Genomic DNA, 25,144 nt, shown 5'->3' with positions numbered 1-25,144 from the left:
GAAAGCTCAGTGAAGGAAGAAAGGCTTCTCTGATAAAGAATGGAAACTTTTCAGAAATCATATAAAGTTGGAGGACTTTTTTGGTGTTAGTGTCTTTATTTGTCGTAAGACAGTGATAATATATCAACCCACACCTAGTGGAAAACATCAATAACTGAGAAAATAATAAATAAACACTGACAATTTTGTGAGCATTTTTAAGTCTTCCCATTTTTGAGACAAGTAGAAGTGTATAGGGAGTCATAATGCTCTTGCATATCCTCAGGCTTAATTGTGGAAAGTCACGCTGTTGACATCAAGGCCATTCCAGGAAGCCTGTAAATGTAAAACCCACTCAACTGAGCTGTAACCAGCAGAATGGAGGTTCTGCGTGACTCTACAACAATCCAAGTACCAAAGTTACCAATTAAATTGGAATAAAAAAGTCCGGACGTGTGTTTTTGACAGGTTACAGAGTGTCGATGTTGTATATGTTGTTTTTTATTCTAAAGTGTCCTGCGAAAAGCAGTGTCCACATATATTTGGGTGGTACTTCCAAAATCTGTCTTTTTTTATAAGCCCTTTGAAAAAAGTAAAAAAAAATATTGTAGACATTTAAAAAAAAAAAAATCAACGATAAGCGGGCATGAAATGATAATATACCATAGATTGTCAATTGCAAGTTGACTGATCAGTCAAGGACTGTGATGGCAAAGGTATCCAACCAGGTTTGGGTGCTTCTGGTGATGTGGGCAGAAGCCAAGTCCTGTTGGAAGATTAAATCTGCATCTCCATATAGATCCTCAGCAGAAGAAGTCTTGAATTCCTCTAAAACATTCTGGTAAACTGTTGCAGTTACCGTGGATTTCAGAAAGCAGTTTTCCAACACTTCCACTAGACTTTGAACCCCAAATCATGACTGATTGTGGATATTTTACACTGGATCTGAAGCAACCTGGGTTCTGTTCCTCACCCGTCTTCCTTCAAAAACTTGGACCTTGATTCCCGAATGAAAGGAACACTTTACTTGTTTCGAAAAAGAGGACCTTGGGCCACTGCCCATCAGTCCAGTCCTTTTTCTCCTTGGCCCAGTTGAGACAGTTCCGTTGACTTTTTGAATGGAATTATGGAAATTAAGTTACCATGATATTAATTTTTTTGTAGAGGGTCTGCAATTTCAAGGAATTTAGGTTTTTTTTCTCCTATGGTCCATAAAATCATTGAAAGATTCAGAGAATCTGGAAAAATCTGTGCCCTTGAGCTGCAAAGCTCAAAACCAACATCGAATGCCCGTGACCTTCCATCTCTCAGGCAGCACTGCCTTAAAAACCAGCATCATTGAGTAAAAGATATTTCCATGTGTGCTCAGGAACACTTGAGAAACGCATATAGTTAGCAGTTTGCCAAGAAGGCTAAAAATGGAAAAACTCGACAATGCAAAACTAACCTGTATATTTTTGGGTGGAACCGCCACTAGCTTTTTTTGAACCCAAGCTCATCTAAAATGTACTGTCTGTGGTCTGATGAGTCCACATTTCAAATTTTTGGGGTCATGTCCTCTGAGAATATTCAGATTATTATTTTTTTGTTACCAGCACAGTTTAAATGGCAGCATCTGTGATTGTATGTGGGGTGTGTGTTAGTGTTGATGTCATAAGTAATTTGCTTCACTGTAATCTGTGAATTCCTGAAATTTACAGTACCTACAGATTTTGGAGCAACATACGCTGCCATTGTAGCGATGTGTTTTTTTAAGAGACGTCCCTGCTTATTTCAGCAACACAATGCCAGGCCACATTCCGCACGATAAAACTTTTGCAAGTACTAGACGTGCTTGCCAGCAGTCCAGACCTGTCTCCTATTGATAATCTGTGTCACATTTTAAAACGTGACTGTTGAGCAACCGAAGTTGTACAGAAAGCAAGGAGGTGAGAGTTCCACCTTGGCACCTCCAAAGCTTCAACAATCATGTCGTTAGTTCTCAAACACGTATTGAGTGTTGTTGAAAGAGAAGATGATATATGTAACACGGTGGTAAACATGCACTTGCCCCAGTTTATTTGTAACGTGTTGCAGGCATTAAATTCAAAATAAGTTATATTTGGATATTTGGTATACAGTTTTTATTTAACTTTGACACAACGTCTCAACTTTAAGCAAATTGTGGTTCATAGCTTTTTGTATGATTTCCTTATTCCTTCTTACTGTAAATAATGTACTATTGAGATGTGGAAAAAGTCTTGTTGCTCAGATGAATACATTAAGGAGGACCTTTTTTTCATTTCAAACAATTGTTTAGTGTTGCTTCATCTATCTTTGTCGCAGAAAATTGTTTGCCACAGGTTGGGATTGTCAGCAGGAAAACCAAGTAATGCGCTATTGGCATGTTTGTTAGTTAACCGCTTTATTCACTGTGGGACTGGCATTAATGACTGTCAATCACAAACCAGGCAGCATAATTATGCTGCAGTCTGTCAAGTGATTTACCAGGGGAAAAAAATCTGCGCAACTTCAAAGGTTCTCTTTTGGCACATACTGGAACCCAGCTAGAGGTCATGTGATACACTGCTCGATTAATGGCATTCAACTGGCATGCTGGCCCTCTCATTGTGCCGATGTAGTGTTCATGTTAGAGAGGTGGATGAAAGAGCAAACACATCTCTGTGGTCATGTCAACCATTAGCATAGCAAGAGTGAATTCATGCAGCCTTGGTGGTTACATAATGTCAAATATTGCAGCCTTGCTGGAAGAAGACAGTGGTCTCTTTTACAGAGATGCGGGTACAGTGGGTCCGCCGTCATTCAGTTCCTCTTGTTTGAATAGTTACTTTACATCTCTGTGCAGTTTATACTGAACTGTGAAGTGTAACAGCTGTGTGTAAAAGAAACTAGTGTATGTTTGATTTGACATTTAAAAGTTAGTGTGGCTAACAGTTAAAATATCTGGTTATGGCCGTGTACCTGCATAGGGATATTGCTTTTTTAAAATAGATGTAACTGATATCATGTGTAAATACTAAAATCCCCAAAACTCAATGTAAATGACTTTGGGAGTTGAATTGCATCACAGTTCATAGTGGCATATTCCCAGATTCTAAGGCTGATGCTGTACTACCGACAATATTTTTAAAATTTTCAATCAGTATTGTGCTGGTTCGTAGACCTGCTTTGTGAATGTGGGGCACACACCACACTTTGACGATCGATAGTGCTTCAGTCATTGTACTGTAAACTTCGTTGCAGAAGCGCTACTAGACACTACGCAGCATCGTGTCCCCTCTCCGTTATAGTTTACAACTTGGACTATTCACATTAGCACAGACTGGTTATCGCTTACATTTTTACCAGCAACCGTTTTCAACATCTGCATGAAAAATATTTTTTTAGGCTCCAAAAACACGCTTATCATATATACTTTGTCTCTAAGGACTTTTCGAGTCAGAAAACATGGATTCAATGTCTCACTGGAGGGATGCTGGTCTACTTGCTGCCTACTGTCAAGGTGCTCTTGAGCAAGGCCATGTCCACCACACAATACACAACACAACATTTCATATTCAGCGTTTCTTATTGTCGAATAATATTATCACAAATACTTGACTCAAGCAGCATTCACAATTGAAGGCCATAAGCATCCGACTATTAGTTCAAGCTGTCACTTTACACCATTCAAAACTCTAAATAGAGAAATATTTTTATTATTCTAATTGGAAAACGGTACCAAATCTGCGTAATACAGCTTATATAACTAACAATTTTGTTTCAAATGAATGTCTTCCAAGCTACACATGTAGTGGAAGCAAATTGTCATGTCCAAAGCTCTGGGAAGGAGCAATTCTCATCAGATGTGTCGGTTACCAGGCACACCGCTAGCTCTGGCCCCGTTAGAAATCTGAGTGACCCTGGCTAAGCCCCCCACACCCCCCCATCGTTTTGTTTTACATTTTAAAATAGGTTATAATTCCTTTTAATTAAGTTTAAAAACAGTAAGAAGTTTATATGTCTGATCTGATTACTGATTCCATGTTTTTGTTGCAACTGTACCCCATGTGTGCTCACTTTAATGAGGTTTAACTATTTTTTTGAATGTTCTTTGGACAAATACTGTTAAAATACTTTTAAATTTTGCATTCTTGGGCTGTTTATCACCCTTACTTTGAAAAAAGAGTGCCTCACAATAAAGAAAGTTAAGTGATGGAAATTCATTGTTTCTTCAACCCGTCAAAATATCGATTAGGCACCTGGCGACAAGAAAATAACAAAGTGCTGTGCCTCATAACCTCAATCCCCAATAAAACGATTAATTGAGAGTCTCATTAAACTCGCAAGTAAGAGATGGAACTGCACAGATGCTAAAGGGGATGTCACTGCTGCTGAATGACAAAGTATTACTAAGATAAAGTGATATAACTGATCGCTGGTAGAAATACAAAAATGTTTGTGAGTAGAAATGTTTCATTTGTAATTTGCTGAACAGTGTAGGAAGTGTTCCTACTAGTATCCTGTGCAACCACTCTGAGTAACACAGTTAAAACTTGTGAGGAAGTCATAGTACGTATAAAGAAGTCACACAAAAACAGAGAAACATGCAAAACTCACACCGAAAGCTGAGATTTGAAATGCACACTCTTTAGGTGGAGCGACCTTGAATTGAGGGCGTTCTCTGACTGCGTAATCTCACGGTGCACTCATTCCTGCACTCTGGAGGCTGAACGATATGGTCTAGCACCTCTGAATGCTCAAGCATTGTATTATACGTACGTTTTGAGTCATTTCACAGCCGCTGACGGCAGTTGATGATTCTCTTTTGGCTGATTCAAACAAACTTTTGCTTGGCAGCACACCTGACCTGTACACTGTGTTCCAAATCATTTTGCAAATAGTTTTTCTCAGATTTTTGTAGTCTATGCACTCAGCATAATCGTCATGTCATCAACTGATATGATAACACAATATGAAAAAAAATACATAAAAAAAAAACTCAAAATGTATTTTCTGTTCAAATTCGTTGTTGAAATTATAATGCTGTGCCGTGTTTCAAGACATCTTAATGAGTTGTAAAGAACTGAAAATAGTCCTTTGTTAAATTTGTTGTTGTATTCTAGGTTTAAAGGCAGTGGTTCACATCCAAACTGCAACTCTGGGAGGCTATTCTGACATCCTGAAAAGAAATTAAAGCTGTCCAAAAAACTCACAAGATAAATTGATGCAAGAATTGATAAGATGCTATCAAATAAGAGCTCCTATGTTAAAATGCCTGTGTTCAGTTCTTTACAACCAATAAAATGTCTTCAAACACTGCTGTGCATAATAATTTGGAATTGTGCATTGTAACGACTACGCTTTTATTTTTGAAAAAAGAAAAAATTAGAAAAACAGAGTGCCGACCAGGTGTATATGTGTTCTTACTATATTTCAATGATGGCTGAACATCGACATTATATCCATCCTATGTTTGCGTGACAGTCGTATTCACCTGCAACCTGGTCAACTCTCAATTTGCTTCTCAGTGCTCGAAATGAGATTTTGGGCGATTTATTAAAAAGTGAATGCAAAAGCACTCGCTCCTTGAAACGAGCCTATAGATGAGTTGCACGCACTGGCGAAGATCGGTTGACCTTCCAAATCCAAGTTAATTATATTAGTATATATATTATATTGAAAGTGCAGCATATTTTAAGAATGGATTTGTATGGAAATAAACCGTATTGACACTGACTTCTGTGTGTTTTGTGACGGTTACGCAAAAGCTCTAGTGTTTACTTAGTTATCAGTCGTTTTCAGAAGGTTATCACAATATTGGGCAACATCAATATCATCATATCATGTCTACAGCACTTCTATGGCACAATAGCAAAAAGTGTACACGTCTGAAATGTCTCAACTGAAGAGTATCACTTTGTTGCGCATAATCCAGCATGAATGTCGGCTGATAAGCCATACATTTTCTATTTCACATTTTCTCCATACAATAGGGAGCATTCTGCAGGTCAGTGCCTTACCATGTCCATGAAGGGCACAGACAGGTTTGTGGTATCTCAATAAGTTTATTATATCCACTAGTAGGTTTTGTTCGACAAAAATCTTTTTAATAATATCACCAAACTGTACTTTTAAAAAGAATCTAATGACAGTCTCGAATCTCATTTACTGCAAGAAACAAATTTGAATAATGGATCAATCATTGATTTGCTGTCATTAACTGAATCGGTCCATAACGTTATATTGCATTAAGACTTTCAAATACTGCGCGGGAATGAGGGGTTAACAAATACACCTGCTCTCTTTTGACTCTCTCTCGCACTCTCTCTTTCTCTCTCTCACGCTTGCTCTCACTCTCGCTCCATTCTGCATTAGCTGATTGCCAAGAATCTGAGGAATGCAGGAATCCAATGTTCTGATAAAGTTTGCTTTGTTCCCCAAGAGACCTTTGTGTGTGTGAGAAAAAGTTTTACCCTGAAGTGTTATATGGTGCCCAGTCTTATGCATTGCAAGAGCTAACCAAGAGCCTGCTGTGAACACATGTATATCCCGAGAACACGCTGTTCTGTTCATGCAATTAGTCTTAAATAACATGTACTATTGAATAAGTACGAGCATTCCTGAGGCATTATGTTTGCACTGTATTGTGCAGCGCCCATTAGGACTTTTCACAGAGGCCTCTGCTTGGAGTTAAGAGCATTCTGACAATCGGGGACAAAACGTTGAGTGCTCCTTAGTTTCCAGGGGAATGGACAGGACGCTATCTAAAAACTTGCTGAGTCTTTCAACCTCATTAAATGGCTTCTCCTGATGGTTGTTCTTCCTGCAGTTCGAGAGTTAAAAGCTAATGATGAATACCATTAGTCAACAAGCATTTCAAAGCAGGATTTGGCAATGTTCGAATCATGAATCCCATGTCATCAGGATTTGTTTTCCACATCCTCTGATTTCGGTAAAAAGGCCAGTTGAGACCTATATCATTTTGTGCTTATATTTTTTGGAGAGCAAATTAGTAAAGGTGTATTTTTGTAATAAAAATACTGGGTTTTTTATTCTGTTCATACAATTTGGTTTAAAATGAATGCTTTGTGATGTAATTCCCACCATCACAAAAGCATTCTATTTTTTTCCAGAATCACAAAACCAATGTAGCTGAACAGCAGATCAAATATCCACTATATTTAATTCTTTCTTGTGAGAGAGTCATACTGTATATACAGTACTGGCAGACGCAGACCATATTTAAAGCTTTGCAGCAGGCAAGCGAAACGGCTGTGAAGGAGACGGTGAACAGAGACGGGAACTGCAATTTCTGTTTGCGCGTGTATTCATGTAGAGGTCAAAAAGGGCTCTGTGGGAGTTTGTCACAATCATTTGCGTGTGAAAAGTAATTGGATTTCTTGTGTGTTTGTGTGTGCGTGCGCACGCTGACCTGTAGGGAGTGTGCATGATGGCTAAACAGAAGTTGAGACGTGTTTACATGGTAAATATGTGTATGTGTGTGCGCGTGTGTGGGCGTCTGTGTGTGTGTGTGTGTGTGGGGGGGGGGGGGGTGGGATGAGAGTTGAAGGCTGTGGAATGTCACATGCCTGCAGGATGCTTACTGGACAACAACGGGAAGGGAAGAGCCACAGTGGAAACCAACAACTGTGTTTTTTGGAAGGGAATCTGAGTATTTCAGTTATCCAGCCAATAATTCTTAAAATAGATTAATAATTAAATAATGAGATTAATAATATTATAATAATATTTTTTGTTCACCACTGCATAGTCGATAAAGTCAAACAATATATGTCCCAAGCAAAACTAAAAATTGGTTCCACACAAAGAGAAATAATATAAACATAGTTGCCTCTTTTGTTGGAGCAGGGCTGACAAACTCATTTTTATGGATGGGCCACAATGTAGTTATGGTTTCCCATAACCGTTATGACTGCAAACCCATATAAATGTATGATCACCTTATGTTATCACATACGCACAACAAATTGATGGATAGCTTTGAAATCAGAAGCCAGTAAGTAATTGTTTGTTCAATGATCTTTCAAGTTATTTTAAAAGGTGAGGATTGGTAACAAATAAATGACAATATCTCATATCTCAATGTTGTTAAAAGTGAAGAAAATGTGCTAGAAACAGGAAATTGACACAAATGATTTGGCCTTTGCCAGCCACATAAAATTAGGTCGAGGGCCAGATCTGGCCCCTGGGCCTTGAGTTTGACACCTATGTGTTAAGGAATGCACATTTAGAAAATAAAATGAAAAATATCTTCAGGCGATCCCTCATAAAAAGTATAGAGTAATAAAAATATAAAGTAAAATATAAAGTAATTGATCTTTATTTTGAATCATTGTAGAAACACTTTATTTACATTGGTAGAATCTGTGTTGAAGTGGTGGTGAAGTCTGCAAGCCGAGATGTCAGCAGTGCTCACCGACGTGCAATGAAGTCAGTTAGGAAAATTGGAGAGGCTCATTTATTTGAAACAAGTGCTGTCCTTTCAAATGGTTGAAAGGAAGCACATTTTCATCGAGTCTTGACCTGATGGCATATTCCGAAAGGTGAAGTTTTGCCTATTTAACTTCCCTAAAAAGGGCCTTTCTTTCCTCATTTGAGCAAGACAATAATTAGGGTCATTATTGATCCTTGGGGTATTTGGACAAAAACATGTCGGACTTGCTATTAAGCACCCGGTAACTGTTTTAATTTGTTTAAAAAAAAATTAAAACGTGGTATATCTCTCCTTTTATTGTGTATAATCCTTTCCATTTTTCACTTCATGTATGTGTCATTGCCGTTATTGTTGTCTCTTGAGTATGTCCAGGGTTTTCAATGCTTTGTTCTCTGCTCATCAGGACAAACTATCATGAACTCTCGTTTCTTTCAGGCTTCTTTCTTCTGCTTGAGCGAAAGGGAGCAGCTGCCCGTGCCAGCGGAATCATGGAGTACAGTACCTGATCGTCACAGTAGTGTTGGTTTCAATTATTGTATTCATATTGTTAAGCCTTATGCATAGAGATACTCTTCTATGCTTGATCAGGTTGTTTGGCAGTCAGGGCTACTGTAAACATCCTTGACTGGAAGCTGGTGTTGGGTCTTGGGGCTTTCAGTCGGATGTTTGCAGCAGCCACCTGCTAGTACCATCTTGACAGCGCACTGTTGATTCTGGTGATGACCGGATATATAAAATGCACACCTATTGCTGTTGGCGTTCATGCGACCAAAACAAAGGCTGGGTGCCTACATAAAAGGGAAGTCTATGGCGTGATGCAAATACGGGCGGGTCCTAATTTTTGTACATGCACAAGCATGCTGCACTTGCTTGACAATTTAGCAGACTAGTCTCCGCCAAGCTAGGCGTGCCGGCGCCGCATAGGGAATGTCGCTGGAGATGCACCGGGCGCAGTGACAATTGGTGGCAAATGTACATCTAAGCTCATAAATGTTCGAACCACGTCTAAGTACCGGTGCAGGATAGACAGCTGGTCCAACCCTTTAAATCACAGGTGTCAAACTCAAGGCCCGGGGGCCAGATCTGGCCCGCAACCTCAATTTATGTGGCCCGCAAAGGGCAAATCATGTGCGTCAACTTCCTGTTTCTAGCACATTTTCTTCACTTTTAACAACATTGAGATATCCGATATTGCCATTTTAAGAATTGTTGAACAAACAAATGACTGACTGGCTTTGTTGTGTGTATGTGATAAAGTAAGGTGATCGTACATTTATATGGGATCACAGTCATAACGGCCGTCTGAGGGAAACCGGAGCTACAATGTGGCCTGTCCACAAAAATTAGTTTGACACCCCTGCTTTAAATAATTTTAGAGAATATTATCATTATTATTATTATTATTGCTATTGTTTTAAATTACCTCACTGGAGACACAGCAATGACTTTCACGTGAATGATCACATTGGAGGTGGGGGGGGGGGGGGGGGGCGCTCTCCAATTGCCCACGTCACAGCACAGATGTCCTTACATGTGTCGAGACGGCATTTAAAGAAAATGAGAGGAGCTGCTTTGATTCGCCATGATTGAAGCTGCGACAACTTCCAGAATGGTTCAGCCTTCCCTCTGTCAGATCCACCTTGTGAACCCGCCTCCTCAGAGTTACGCCACCCACCGGAAGGATTTAGTCTATTCATGAAAATGGAGTCCTTATTGTGTGTTTTTTTTTTTTTTTTTTTTTTAAACCCAACCGATGTCCCAAATCTGCTCACAAAAAGTCTTCTGGAAAATGTTGTAAGCTGTTTTTTTTTTCCTGACTATCTTTGGTGGTTCATGTCAGTTTCCCTCCAGGTAAAAGCAGGACTGAGTCGTCTGGATTATGTGGGCCAGAGAGTAATTTCTCTTCCAACAAACAAATATGTAGCAAATAAATTTTAGAATGTCGCTCAGGTGCATTTTGATTATGTCAAAAGTTTACATGTGTAGCTCAGCAGAACGTTTTGGTAGAAAAAGTTGTTCATGTTAATTTTTCTTTTTCCTTTCTTTCCCCTTCAAATACTTCTATAGCAAAGAGATGATTTTTTTTTCCTCAAATAAACAAGGATAGGTACACCATGAAGCCATCTGCTGAATCATGTATGGAACTGCTGTTTTATTTTAGATATATCAAACCATCAAAGCAAAACTCAAAAGTAAAATCCTAGACTAGGGGTGCATAAATTCAGTCCTCATTTGAACCTGGTGTGTTGGAAGAGGAAGACATGAAAAACAAAAACTAGCTGGGTAGGGTCTTGAGGACCGGACTTGGTCACCCCAGTCCTAGACAAACTTGTGAGCGGAAATGTGTGATTGCATGCAGTGATACTTGTCTTTTCCCAGTGGATGGGAGGCCACCCGTCTGTAACACACCACAGGACCACAGACATGGAAGGAAGGAAGGACGGAAGGAAGTAGGCGTGCCAGTATGACAAACAGCCTTTTACCGCCACATCCATCACACCGTGCCGTGCTTCTTGCAGGTTATGTTTAAACAATTCTCAACTTTCTTCTGTGGTTATGGAATAACCACTTCAGTGTCAGCTCCGTAATTGAAAAGAGGAACTAAATCAGGCATGGCTTCCTGGATGTTTGTTCTTCTTTTTTTGTTGGGGGTGGCGTGTGGAAATGTGTTTACTTCTCACTTAAATGCATTGACCTCTGAGTGCAGGAAGTGTAAACATCCTACACTCTCGGCATCCACCCCCTGGTGGCCGGGAGTGGGCCTGTTTGCGCTGCAAGGCTCAGGAATTCATCGAGCTGTTGGGACCTTTGACATCTTAATAATTATTTCTATGGATGGAACATATTCCAAATTCGCACCACAGTTTAATGTATCACAGCTGTCTTTCGTGGGGTATTGCGTGTATGATAATTCACTCCAGTTATTTCTGTTTACATTAAGGTGTAAAAACAACAGTTTCTGCACATCCGATTTGTGTTTTGTCTTCCAAATAAAATGAGTTTCAATATTTTTGGAGCTTGCATTTTTTTGTTTGAGCAATAGTGTGATTATAACATTAAACAGAATTTGTTTCTCGATAATTGTGATCAGATAATTCCATACCTACAGTTTCTAGTCTCCATGCTGCAAGGAGCTTGAAAATGTCTTTGAAATTTGAGCCAAGCCTCCATGGGACACCTAAGCAAGGTTTTATTTTGGGGTGCTCTATTCAGTAATAATAATTAGTGATCATTCCAAGTTGAGTTTCGCTTTGTTAAAAAAGAAAATACAGAAGACCGCTTTGGGGTTGCCTTACACAACAGTCAAAGTGCTAAACTAGAAAATTGAATTGGCCTACTGAATACAAGAACATATATTAAGTGCAAAAGCAAATAAAATCCCAGCTATATTATATCACTCAAATGTTTGGACAAGGATTCTCATTCAATAGCATGAATGTGTTCATTTTTGGCTGGTAACGTATAAAGATAATGTCAAATACTTTGTATACAAAATTAAAGAATAGAATCTCAGGCATATACAATTTTTCCCACTTTGATCATTTGTGAAGTGGAAATGTTGCTTTTCAATAAAAAGAAAATTATAAATAAATGGCGAATCATGTAACTCAAGAGAGGTACAAGAAACAATGACAAAAGTAGATGAAAGTTGAAGTTTAATCATTTGGTCTTAAAACGATATAAAAATGGGCAAAATCATAACGGAATAATATAAAATTATTTACGTTTACGTTTATCTTTGTTACTCTGTTCTCATTCAAGCAAGACTACTTAAAAAAAACAGTATCGGGACTGTTGAATGGAACCTGCTCTTGGGTGCCCCCTAGTGGTCACGTTAAACTAAGCCGGCTCTTAATTCGTTTATACCAATGCCAGCCAGCTCATGATTTACAACCACTGGCTCTGACCTACAATGGCCGTGTTTTCCCACGATAGAGCATCTTTCGTCTTAAGCAACCATAACCGTACAGTGTAGTTCATGTTTAAACAAACAAAGAGCTGCTTCAATCCTGTATCAGCAAAGGGCTTTGTGAAATTCCACTGACATCCTTGCGAGTGCTGCGGAATGCTTACCATAGAGTACAGCACAGGAAACAGGGAGCGGTTCTTCTCTGATTGGCTGCTTTTCCTGACCCGAGAACCTGGGTCATGACTCTCCCGCTGGAGCAGGAACTTACACACACGCGCACACACATACACACACACACACACTTCATATAAGATGGCAGAGTCTAGAGAGTCCTATTACAGATAGAAAGGCAATTGGGGCATATTATTTCTGATTTAAGTCAGATAATGATGTCTAATAATGCACCACATCTCCCAGAAAGTTTTCGCAATGACAAATTATTTAGTATTAACGTTTTATTTATTTCTTTTGTTAGCATTGGAACACACAAAAAAAGGCCAAATCTGATAATTCCACACAGAATTCCAACAATGGACTTGACAAAATTATTGGCACCTTATCAAAATTACAAGAAATAACTGTTTGGCAAGCATGCAGTGCTCCTTTATTTGTAATTCTACATACCTGCTGTGGCAATGTCAGACAAGCTCCCCGATTGTGGAACAAATAGAAAAATTGAAGAAATATTACAATAGCGAATTATTAAAATTAGTGGAAAAAAGATATCTCAATCCACTTCTGAACAAATTCAAATTGACCTGCAGAGTGCAGATATGGTACAACAGTGTCAGCTTGCACTATTCATCGCCGTTTGAATGAAAAAGGACACTACGGTAAGAGATGGCCTCATTCTTGAGACAGTCACATAAATAAGAAAGGCTGTGGTTTGCCAATATTTACTTGGAGAAGCCAAAATCCATCTGGGAGAATATCTAGTGGAAAAAAGCCAAAGGAGAGCTTTTTGGTAAAGCACATCACTGGAAACTGAAAACCAGTGGTCAAACATAGTGGAGGTTCACTGATTTTTCACTGGTACCAGATCATCATGAAATCTGAAGACTACTTTAAAAAAAATTAGGGGCGTACTGTAGGGCCCAGTAGTGTCAGAAAGCTGGACAATGAATCAAAACACTTAAAAAAAACACCCAAAAGGGCTTTAAAACAAAGCAGCGGAGTGAGTCCAGATTTAATCCCATATAACACCTGTGGAGAAATCAAATCAGCAGTTCGGAAGAGGCAAATAACTCAACTAACTTCGAGAATATCTTGTATCCCCCGCCCGGAAATGGTTTAGTGCTTGTCAACAAAGTCGTTATTTCTGTGTCTCGTCGAACAAAATGCCTGCCTGCTATTTGTATCTGTGATTGTGTCCAAATTCCCAGGCTATCGAAGGCCGCATTTTCAGCCACCAGATGTCACTTCTGGTCCGATTTGACCACACATTTCCAAATACTACAATCAGCAGGTGGAATCCTTCGACACCTTTAAAGACTCCTTCTCATGTAGCCCCGTGGATTGCGCAAACTGTGGCATATTTGGTCGGGCTTTTAAGGTAAATTTGGACACCGGGTACGTAGCGTCGGAGGTGGTGTCAGTGCGGCCAAAAATGCAGAACGCTGAGCCATGAAAGCATTTTTGAATTAAAGAGATGTTACAATTAAATAAACGATACATATACTGGAACTAGTTGTCATTTCTTTTACTGGAATAAACTGTTTTTAATACTCTTTACCAGTCAAAAAAAATATTTAACGATCTGTGACCCATATATCGTTGTTGCCGTAGTCAGCGACCAGAGACACGGGCTTTCTGGCTCAATGTGGCTACACAGAGTAACGCCGTAGTGAACCAAGTTGTGTTTGCTGTGATGCCTCATTTCACGGATTCGATCAATGACGTCATTCATAGATTGTACGAATTATGACATTGCAGCGCTTTTGCATAATAATGCAAAATAACAACCAATTTTGGTACACTTGATCAGATCGGTGTAAAGTCTATATGTAAATAAATACAAACTAAACTTCCACAAATCCAATTTTTATTTCATATTGTGCGCATTCCTTTTGAGTTATTGTGCCCTACATACTAATACTCTAAAATCCCAGAAGTACTAATATAACAATAGTGAAATATGGAACAATCATATTGATTAAATGAGCCCAATATACACTACTCCAATATGTTTCCTCCAATCTTTATGAGATATATTCCTTTATTTAATCCAAATAATTACTCATCCTGAATACACACAGACATACAATATAGATATCAATTCTATACAAAAAACAATGCACAAGAAGTGATTGAGAAATACTATCCTTCCAGACACCAATAAAATACAAAAGAGGCACTTAATTGTATGAGTTACACTCACCCACATAATGTATATAGATAATACAGACTGTATGCTAAAAAGTCAAATAGTTACAACCCCCCTGGGACCCCCCATGTGAACACATTTCAAGTTTGTTTTACAATTTCATCAAATGCATGGCTGTGGTGCAACCTAGCCAAGAGGAAGAACACTAGTCAGGAAGTCAGTGAAGGCGTTTAAGCTTTACAAACACAAGCATCTGCCAAATCTGATTTGAATTTTGAGATGCTAAGGCCTGCCTGGCTGAGTAAAAGTGTTGGTGCTCGCTTATATTCATCATAAAACCCCCAAAGAGTAAATATGCCAACCTTATACAGAATCTACATTTGGATACACAATAAAGGCTAAGATATAAGACCATTATTATTTGTCTCGTATAAGGCTCACTCCAAAAAACTAAATAAAACAAAAAATTTCCTTTTTGGGGGTGCATGTCCATACCCTCGTAATAGAGGATTGAAGACTCACATTTATGGGCTGATAAGTCACACACAATTTACTATCACAGTCAGTTTGTCATATAGCTGAAAACTACCTATGTGTATTCATTATTGTATATTATTTCTAAAGATGATCCTAAAACGCACAGGTTGCATTTGTATATACAGCAGTCTCAAAAGTATATCAGCAATTTGATGTAACCTTTCCGCACTTTTCACAGGAAGACAAAGATTGTCTGAATAAAGTTCAGCGCACCACACGTCACTCGACTGAGGCTCGTTATTTGCAGCCAGTTGGGTGCAAAAGGCTTACAGGTGAGATTATTCCGTTCTGCAAACCTTTTTCGCGACCTTACAAAGGGCCACACCGGAAATAAAATGTCTTTCAAATCCTTCTTGATGATGGTTGAAGAAACGCATCGACAGAGATGATTTTAGTGGGTCAGAAAAGTGTCACTGTTTGTCGAACTTATTTGTCGGACGGCTCTCAAGCTGCATCTTTATTCTTGCCACATTCCACCCTGAATCTCTCATAGTAATAATTCCTTCCTGGAACTCTGACTTTACTCGTATTTTTGTTTTCTTAATTTTCTATTTGCGGAATCGAGTTTATTTTCAGTGTAGCCCAAAACTCCACACTAGTTCAGTACCTACAGTAGAACTCATGAAGGATTGTAGATTATGTATGTACAATGGAACCTCACACTTGGCTTTTCATTTCAGGCAAAAAAGACAAACAGTCGACTATATTTGACACAGCAACCCTACACTATTGATAATGCGTCCGGAATTAATATTCAGAGGTACTGTATAGCACACTTTACAAATGAGTGTCATGATCAATGTTTGTGTATAAATTTGATAGTTAACTTTCAATTGTTTATTAGATGATTGGGATTTACAAATAGTTTATTATGTATTTAATTGTAATTTGTAACACATTGACCTACCTACTATTTTCAATCACAATTACAACAGTAGATCTTGTAAGCCAGGCACTGAAAATTGAATGTCGCGGAAAAACAAACAGTTTTCGGTTAATAATGACTGGAACGCTTTCACATGAAGTACATTTGTCTATTTTAGGATGATCGACCTGTAGTTATTTATTGCAATCATCTTGATAGAAAGACAGCAATGATGTCTCAAAAAATGCACGGCCCATCTTAAAAGTCTATATATACCAGTGAGTCGCATTAATACGTCCTTGCAGAAGGTGTGCAATGTCTTTAAAAGGAGTGTATTTAAATATATATGTTTCAACTTGCACCTAGTATTGTAATAGCACTCAGGGACAAAACCTGAATTTCACGTTACACTAAAATATATATATATATAATTGTATTGCTATGCATTCTTAAACTACTCTGTATGAGACTTTTCGTTGTTTACTGAGTTTGAAAATTAATAAGAGGAAGGTTCTCCCTGAAATCCGGCTTCACATTGTTACACAAAAGTAGGCTTCATCCTGATTCCGACCGTGGCTCCACTTTCAGGGTTTGAATAACGATCAGTAGATCCGCATGACGAACACCTGCTTCTCAAGTGCCCCAAAACATCGATAACCAATTTGGCTAAAACTCCAACTCCCCAAAAAAAATAAAAGGCCATCTTCAGTCTTGTGTTCAAATGTCCCTGATTTGGGCCTCGACCGTTTTCACATGGTTTGGATATTTAATCCATATGTTCGCTAGCATAGCTTAAATTAATCAACAGCAAATATGTTTATCATCAGCCCTTAGGATTTTCTACACTAACAATGAGTAATACAATACGCTCTTTTATCTTAGTTTACGTTCCTATTATTCCTAAAAACAAGCAATTTTTTCTTCATGTTAATATGGCTGCTTTACTTTTAAAAGCCAGTATCAGTCAAAGTGGCACCGTACAAAGAAACAGCCTCATTCCTCTCCAGCATCACAATAAGTGCTCCCTCCTGTCCATCCATGCTGGAGCCCAGTGGTGTGTATCCATTCAGGTTCTCTCCAGCCACATCCTGGCATACTGTGGCATCATGATAAGACACAAGTGTCCCGCTACATGCAGAGGCAGGGATGAAGCTCATGTCCCCCCTCCTCTGTGGTTCAGGAGTGGGAGCAGGAGCTCGGATTCCACTGCTGCCAGCCCCCACATTAGCACCAACGTCCCCACTTCGAGGTTTGGATCTCTTAGGTGGCGGACCCCAGAGGAAGGCGTGAGCAGGTCTGTAGTGCTGGCGCGCGTAGCGCAGCAGCTGTCTGCGGGCGGCGTGCCGGCGGATGGTGTATACAAAGTATTCCAGGATGCTGTGTTGCATATTGGGAAGCGTGTTGCAAAGTAGCGACTCCTCCAAGAACAGGCGGACCAGGGGAGCTTTGAAGGCCTCGTAGCCGAGCTCGCCCAGTGACTTCAGAATGCGAGTTATGCGCAGGTAGTTGTGCTGTGACCTTTACAAAGAAATACATTTGAGACAATTAAACAGACCGCTTATCCTGTACCAGGGCCGTGGGGGGGTGCTGGAGCCAAGCCCAGCTGACTATGGCCGAAAGGGGCACTACACAATGAATTGGTCGCCAGCCAGTCGCAGGGCACACGCAGACACCATCACTGAGCGGAAATTGCTCCCACACTGCCTGCACACAAGTCAGGTGTGTGTGCCACGACACCATGAGTGACTTCAAGATAACATGTATTGTGCAAAACTGCAAATCTCAAGTCAGAATTAAATTTGAGTGCAAAATAGTGCAAACAAAATCTAATACTGCTGGTATTTTCAATGAAAAATAGTACAATTGGCTTTCAGTTTAGTTTGCTATATTTCATTGAAATAACTGGGTAAATGCAGCTTCAAATCAGCTTCATGAACCAGTTGTAGTTGTTTTGGACTCCAGTAGATGGCAGTCTCTGTTCAACATTGGGCTGAAAGCACAGACTTGCCCATTTTTAAACCCTTTATTTAAAACAACAGTGCCATCTACAGGATTACAAAATACAACAACTGGTTCATAAAGCAAATTTGAAGCTTCATTTTCCCATCAATAGGTCTGCGCCCATCAATTAATTAGTTTTACCGATTCCGTTTTCCACTGTACTAAAGAAAGTCTATTCACTTAGCTTCATCAGATCTCAAACGTCAAAATTCACAATCAATAATGTCACCGATAGATTGCTTTGAATGGTTAATGCACAGACAATATTCCAGCTTTTTGTTTTGCGCAATGTGCTTCTTGTTCAAACTGCTTCTCTGGCCTGCAAATTTTCTATTTCCTATATCCTCTATTGCTGCTGAAACCATACAAATGTCTTCTAATAAAAGGTCTTGTATTTTTAATATTTATTATTTATTAATTTGCGTTGTACTTTTAACTATCATGCTTTTAAGTCGATAGCTCTTCCTCTCAGCTGACTGTCATTTCCGGTCTTTAAAACTGTCTATGTTCGTCTTTTATTTTCTCCAATGCTGGATATTTTCCTGTTGGAAGTAAGTTATTCTCCGCTTTACTGCTCTGACTATTTTGATAACTTAGCAATTAGCATGGCTCTGTGTCTTTCTCCCCATCACAACGGAGATGTGCAGCTGAGCAACCGTGGAGGCGATGAATAGTGTCTTGAGCTTTGAAGACACCGGCTGCAAACACAACTATGGCCTTTGCATCAGGTTTAGTCATATTTGTTATCCACTCGCGGCTTGTAAGTAGCGGGGGCTTTGCAAAATAGTGTGTAACAAGCATTGCACGCGTAAGGTGAAGCAGATGTACAGTTTGGTCTACATGGTGATACAAAGACGTAATCAACTCGCATTATCACGATTAGACGGTTGGGTGCAAATATCTACCTTTGGCCTATTCATAACTTATATTGAATATACCGTCTGGGTCGATGATGTTCAAGTGTAAAATCATTTGTTTACTGACTCATTAAGGTGATGGAAGCGCTCTTGCCAGTTGGAAGAACGAGCAACATTTCCGCTCTTGTCGAGTAGTTTGATGCCGTAGAAGTCCAACATCAGGGAATAAGCTGCCAAAAAACGCCGCTTGGCTTCTCTCATGCTTTGGAATTCCTAAAAGGAGTTGTTATTGGCAGTTTAAAAAAAATGACCACTTTCATGTATCTGTCTGTATTAGTAATATTCATAATCGTCATTGAATCACAAATGCAGGAAGATATTTCTTGAGCATTTCAAAACTGTAGACGTACTGCTCACACGCGACGTGTTAGTGAAAATATGTGTGTCTTACTTTAATCTCATCCTGAGTCAATTCATGTGCGTAGAAGTTTAGCCCTTGTTCTCGTAATGGAAACAGCCTTCCACCCAGCAATTGAAGAAAAAAAAAAGAAAACATTTATTCATAAAGTACAGAATAGCAGGACTAACAATTTCAATGGTGACACACACGGAATCTGTTGTTTTTACTCACCACTGAATGTAGGTGTGATTGTGTTCCAGCTTGTCATAATCACCTCTCCACCTTGTCAAAATCTCTTCAATGTAGATACCTAATAAGACAGTGTACATTATAAGCTAAGACGGACATTTAACTTTGTGTGGAATCACTTCACTCATCTGCAGCTCTTTCCAAATCAAACCCGAACAACTTTGCCCCTCCCACCCCAAAAAGAAACAAACAAACGAATACTTCTTGAGCCAACATTGTTTTTCTCAACACAAAGCAGTAGGTCTTGTGCATAAACTGTATGCGTAGATAGATGCGTGTGGCTCACCGTCAGGTACAAGTGGGATCTTGTTAAGGTAGAATCGCAGGTTGCGGTACTCGTTGGGTTGCCGGGACTTTTTGTAATCCTGCCACACACGTATACACAAAACAACAACAAAAAAGCACAAGCGATGTTAATATATTATCAGCCTGCACACCCGCACATGCGCAGTAGTGTTAATCCCGATGTAAAGAGAAGCGTTGTGGGTAAGGAGTGTCGTGGATATTTGTTGTTAGCAACAGAGTCCTAAAGTTACGCTACATTTCAACCACAAACACTTAAGATGCAAACTTCCCTTTCATGGCAGCATGCCGAGCATTCTCGATAATGTTCAGTCGTGTCTGGAAGCTAACCATCATTTATAAATATGTCAGAAATGCTGGTACAAGATGTCAAGTTGAATGTTGTATCATCTTGTTAACTTTACATAAGTACCTTAAAGAATTCAAGTTGTAAACTAATTCTGTTTATATAAGAGCAACTGCTCACTGGTGCGACATGCCGCAATTTACGTATGATCCCATTAGTTGACTAATCGTGACTACTCTAGTGCAAAAATACCATTGAAGGAATAATATCCGTCAACAGAACATTTTATGCTGTTTTCGACTACCAAAATAATCGTTGGTGGCAGTCCTACACGTACCCAAAAATGTAGTTTTTGCTGTCATGCATTTAGGTAACAGAGACTCTGCGCGCTTTGCTTTTTAATCACAGGTAGATATGAAATGACTATATAACCATACCGGTAGTTAAGGATTATTGTTACACATGTTTTTTGTTGTGAAATCTTATATGATAGGAACATGTCATTTTGGATTGGATTCAATTTGCCAAATTGTGATGTTCGCCTGCAATTCAAAGTGGGAATCGCAGCAAATCTAGCGGCTGACAGTCACCCATTTAAGAAAACTAGTAGCAGAACCCCGCTCACTGTGCAACAATTCAGTCTCGTTCACTCACCGCTTGTTTTGTGTTTGAGTTGTGCATTTACCGGATAGCAGTGGCGGTATTTGTACAAATCTCTGGCAGCGTAAAAACTCCTCTTCATCTTTGGTAGAAACTCTGGAGAGTCAGTCAGCTGCACAAGGAATAAAAAGAGAAAAATCCGACAATCATATAAAACAAGGTCATATCATTTTGAACTTGTTTACTCAATTTTATTTTATCAAGTGATTGTGCAAAATAAAATCATCTGGATCCAGATACATTTTTAAAGTAGATGTTTAGTCTACTTGAAAAAAATTATATCAGGATCCATATAATTTTATTTCGTGCAACCACTTGATAAAATAAAACTGAGTAGTAAATGCAACAAACCGTTTTTTTCTGTGTAGATTCAGAATTCCCATACAATGTCATTACCATAGCTTGCTCGAAAATTTCTCGTGTAGCAATGTTCAAGCCGTCGTGTAAGTCTGGTAATGGTCGGCTGTTGTTCAAAGCCAACAAATGTTTGCATTTGTGCGATAATAATTTTGTCTTCAGTCACTGATGATGTAATGGTTCACTCGCCTGACTTCGGAGCGGGCAAGCGTGGCTTTAGTTCCCGCTCAGGTGGGAGTTTGTCTGCCTCTATATGTGCCATGTGTTGGACCGGTTACCCGAATGAGCGGTCAGCGGGCCGTCAGGACCCCATTTAATATGCTGACGAGTGACAAAAGTGACTGAACAAACAAACAACAAAGTAGAAAGCAAGCAGGGCCTTTACTCATTTTGCAATTAATTGGCTCGTTGCGTGGCCTTATAAAGGGGAGAAAGTGAAGACCAATTCCTCAGGATGTATTCAGGAAAGCTTCCGAACCGAAAGTTTCGGTTCCCTTTTTTTTTTTTTCATTTATTTATTTTATTTGAACGAGGAACACTGCTGCCACATTTCACACACATGCACAGAAAGTACATATTCAAATCCGCTGTCACTTTTACCATCCCAATGTGCCCATGTTCATCCGACACGGGAAATAACTGCGATAAAAAATGAATACAAGCATATTTTTGGCCTATTTGAATTTACATGAATGTGAACAACTTTACAATTGTATTAACATTTCTCTGGATAGAAATATAACAGATAGTTCAGCTTCTTCCCACATTCTAAAAAAATGCATGGCAGGTTGAAGACTGAATTACCCATAGTTTTAAATCTACAGATTATGTGAATGTTGTTTGTCTGTATGTGTCCTGTGATTGATTGGTGGTTTGTTTTTTTGTCAGCTAGCATAGGCTGAAGACGGATGGAAGGATTGATGAAGACTTTGCAGTTGTCAAACGTCATGCCACGCAGCTCCTTAATCATCTTGCTGCATGTTTCAGTAGTTGATAATACTTATATATAATATATCATTTGTGTTGAGCGGTGACATTCCTGCACTCCACACTTGCTGCTGCACTGAAAATGATGGACTGGAAATTATGTATTTTACCTAGCAATGGGTGGAGCGTGCCCATTTATCTCGCTTTTGTAAAATACTAAGTAAAATTATCATTTTGTAGAAATAATGAAAATAACGACACAGTAATTACCTAATCCAAAGACTCCAACAAAAATGGCTCTTCTTTCCATACAACTAACCAGTCTTAGAAAGTTACAGCTTGAATGAACAACAAGCATTTATGGGGAATTCCAAAAGTTGTGAGGATGTGGTTTTCTAGCCTCTGATCTATTTACAGCACCACACAAACCTAAAACGTTAGAATCTGCAACCAGAAAATTAAGGCAGCTCTGAAACCATCCCTGCACTGCACACTTGCGTGGTATCTATGGATTTCATGTGATGTGCTAAACAGCGATATAGTCCCAGATAAACTCTTTCCTTTTTAATTTTGACTTCTGCATTAACACAAATATTACACAGAACTGTAATTACAACTTAATAACACCTTTTAATTTTCAATCAAACTTCAGCATCAGAACTTCACTCGGAATGTCATCATTAGGTATAACAAGCAACATTTAACTTTCACAAACGCAACATTTATGAGCTGATTTGAAGGAAAATCAACTGTTGGCGAAATAATCTAAATGGCATTACCTCAGCTCCTATGTTATGATAATAACAATACTCTGAACAACCACAACATTATGACCACTTGCACAGCACAACAACCTAAAATAATAACAATAAGTGCAATATTTACCTTTGCCAAGGTAATAAACAATCAGTTTTTTTTTCAACACTATCAAAAAGAGATGTTACGGTGGTTGTAGTTTGTTGTAGTCTAAAATGTAATGTAATATAATCAGAGCTGCGAACTTGACGCTTTTTTTGCGGGTCAAGCCCCCCGACCTCCAGCCGCAATCTCAGTGCTGTTCCGGCCACGACCCTCCGGCCTTATTCATAAAAATTGACTACCCTCCTGCCCACCCCGACATTATATTCCCCCACTCCACCAAAAAAAAGTGTCCATGCATGCCACAGGAGAGATGCTAACGGCAGAGGTTTATTTAAACATCATTAGCTGGCTAATTTACAATTCAACTCCGCTTACTTTATAATGGATTTATTATGGTCTTATTTGTTTCCTTCTTCTTATTAGTGTCTTTCTTCTTCGTTCTTCTTCCCCATGAACGTGCCCAATGCAAGTAAGTATGCATTATTGGTGTTATATGGATTTGGTGTTGCCCCCCCCTGTAATGGTATACCCCAGGTAGGCAGGAGGTGCGGATTACGTAATGTCAGAATAAGGAAATACTGGCACGCTTGAATGCACACTGCTGTCTCATGTCTCTTCATAGACAAACAGTTGGTAGTGACGCTTTTGTTTTTTTGACAATTTTTGCGCATTTTGCGAGGAGGTTCATCACACGCATGAGGGCTAATTTGTGGACCAGACTAAAATCAACTTTCAGACTTTTTTTAATCTAGCCCTTTTTTTAAAATTGGAAATGGTCGTCCGGCCGTGCCAGACCGTTCTGCCCTCGGGACGAACTGCCCAGCTCTGAATATAATGATACCTGATACCATGATACCAATGTTTTACGTTGTTAAGTAACTAATTGAGATCACAAAGCGGGTATTAAAATGCAGTACAGCTACCATGACACCTAAAACAAAAAAGAAATGCATATTGTTAAATGAACACACCTCTGACAGCCTCAATCAAAACTGAGCATCATTACCTTTGCAAGGAAAGAACATTTGGTATAACACCAAATGCAGTATAGAAAATATCTTTATTTTGTGCAGGCACTCATGACTTGACAGTTGAAGTAAAAAGTCGTTTTCAAGCACACGATAAAAAAAAGTCGGCGACAACTATATACTGTCCCATTAGTCACATACAGTACAGCAATGTAATGTGAACAATTTTGATGATGGTACGTTCATTTCAGGTTTCGGGTATCCTACAATGGCTACAAGGAAGTGTTGCTGGTTTCTGTTTCATATCACGTGAAGCGAATATGTAACGTGTGAATATGTAACGGGTTCAAGTTCACAACGTAGCAATGCTATAAGAGTCACCTTAGAATTACGTAATGCCGAGGTGAATTCACGGATAATTTGCCCTTTATCAGTCCCGTTCAGCCTCCAAACATGTTAGAGCTTTTTTTGTTTGTTTGTTTGTTTTTTGTTCCACCGAGCTCGACCTCCTAGTGCAAGCTCCCTCGGTTCGTACCTTCGGGGACGAGTCTCCATTGTTTCCCGCCGGCCACTCGCTCTCCGCCGGGCTCACGCTTTCCGAGATGCCGCTATCTTCTTCCGCCGCCGGTTCGTCGCTCTCCGAATCCGACCCCCACGTCGAGTCGCATTCCTCCACGGTGCTCGGCTCCTTGAATCGCCAGTTGCCCACCAAATTTCCCATTTAAGACACGCTGCGCCCGCTCCCCTCAGAGGGTTCCCGTCACCTAATATTACATATTATACGGTTACAAAGTGGCATTTGTTTGCGGCTGTCGAGCGCTGCCACTTGCCCTGTCCTCGACTCGAGTGTGGAAATGACAGGGACAAAAGATTTCAAGCCTAGCAACGAGGATGCGTGTTGGTGAGGGCTGGCTGGTGCTTCCATTGCCCAATAGGAATAGGATTCGAAAACCCAGGATCAAGACATTTTTACTTGATGAATACAGTATTCATCGAAAATGATCGATTTACCAATATATTTTATTTTTTCATATTTATTGCTCAGTCCACACAATAAAAATTACAAATGCACACTCGAAGCTGCAATTTAAAAAGGAAAATCAAGCTGACTGGTGCCATATGAGATTATTATTATTATTATTATTTTGTTGTTTGTTCCCCCCGACAAGAGTATGATACAATTTCCAATCAGGTTTCCTTTTCAATGATTCCTTTCTATAATCA

At 39.4% G+C, this 25,144-nt stretch overlaps 1 protein-coding gene across 1 annotated transcript; it reads right to left on the bottom strand.

Moving 5' to 3' along the window:
- Window positions 1-14,350: 14,350 nt before the first annotated feature.
- Window positions 14,351-24,810, bottom strand: ogfrl1 (opioid growth factor receptor-like 1). The gene is made up of 7 exons (XM_088305181.1): window positions 24,456-24,810; window positions 20,833-20,919; window positions 19,845-19,923; window positions 19,541-19,619; window positions 19,361-19,427; window positions 19,037-19,182; window positions 14,351-17,569 (listed from the first exon to the last, which is right to left on the bottom strand). The coding sequence occupies exons 1-7, from the start codon at window positions 24,639-24,641 to the stop codon at window positions 16,999-17,001; spliced, it is 1,215 nt and encodes a 404-aa protein (XP_088161307.1). The 5' UTR covers window positions 24,642-24,810; the 3' UTR covers window positions 14,351-16,998.
- Window positions 24,811-25,144: the final 334 nt, after the last annotated feature.

The sequence above is a fragment of the Idiotropiscis lumnitzeri genome, chromosome 9, assembly GCF_059441095.1.
Source record: "Idiotropiscis lumnitzeri isolate Australia: NSW breed Sydney's pygmy pipehorse chromosome 9, RoL_Ilum_1.0, whole genome shotgun sequence".
Classification (NCBI taxonomy): domain Eukaryota; kingdom Metazoa; phylum Chordata; class Actinopteri; order Syngnathiformes; family Syngnathidae; genus Idiotropiscis; species Idiotropiscis lumnitzeri.
This window is presented reverse-complemented; position numbering and strand designations above follow the sequence as displayed.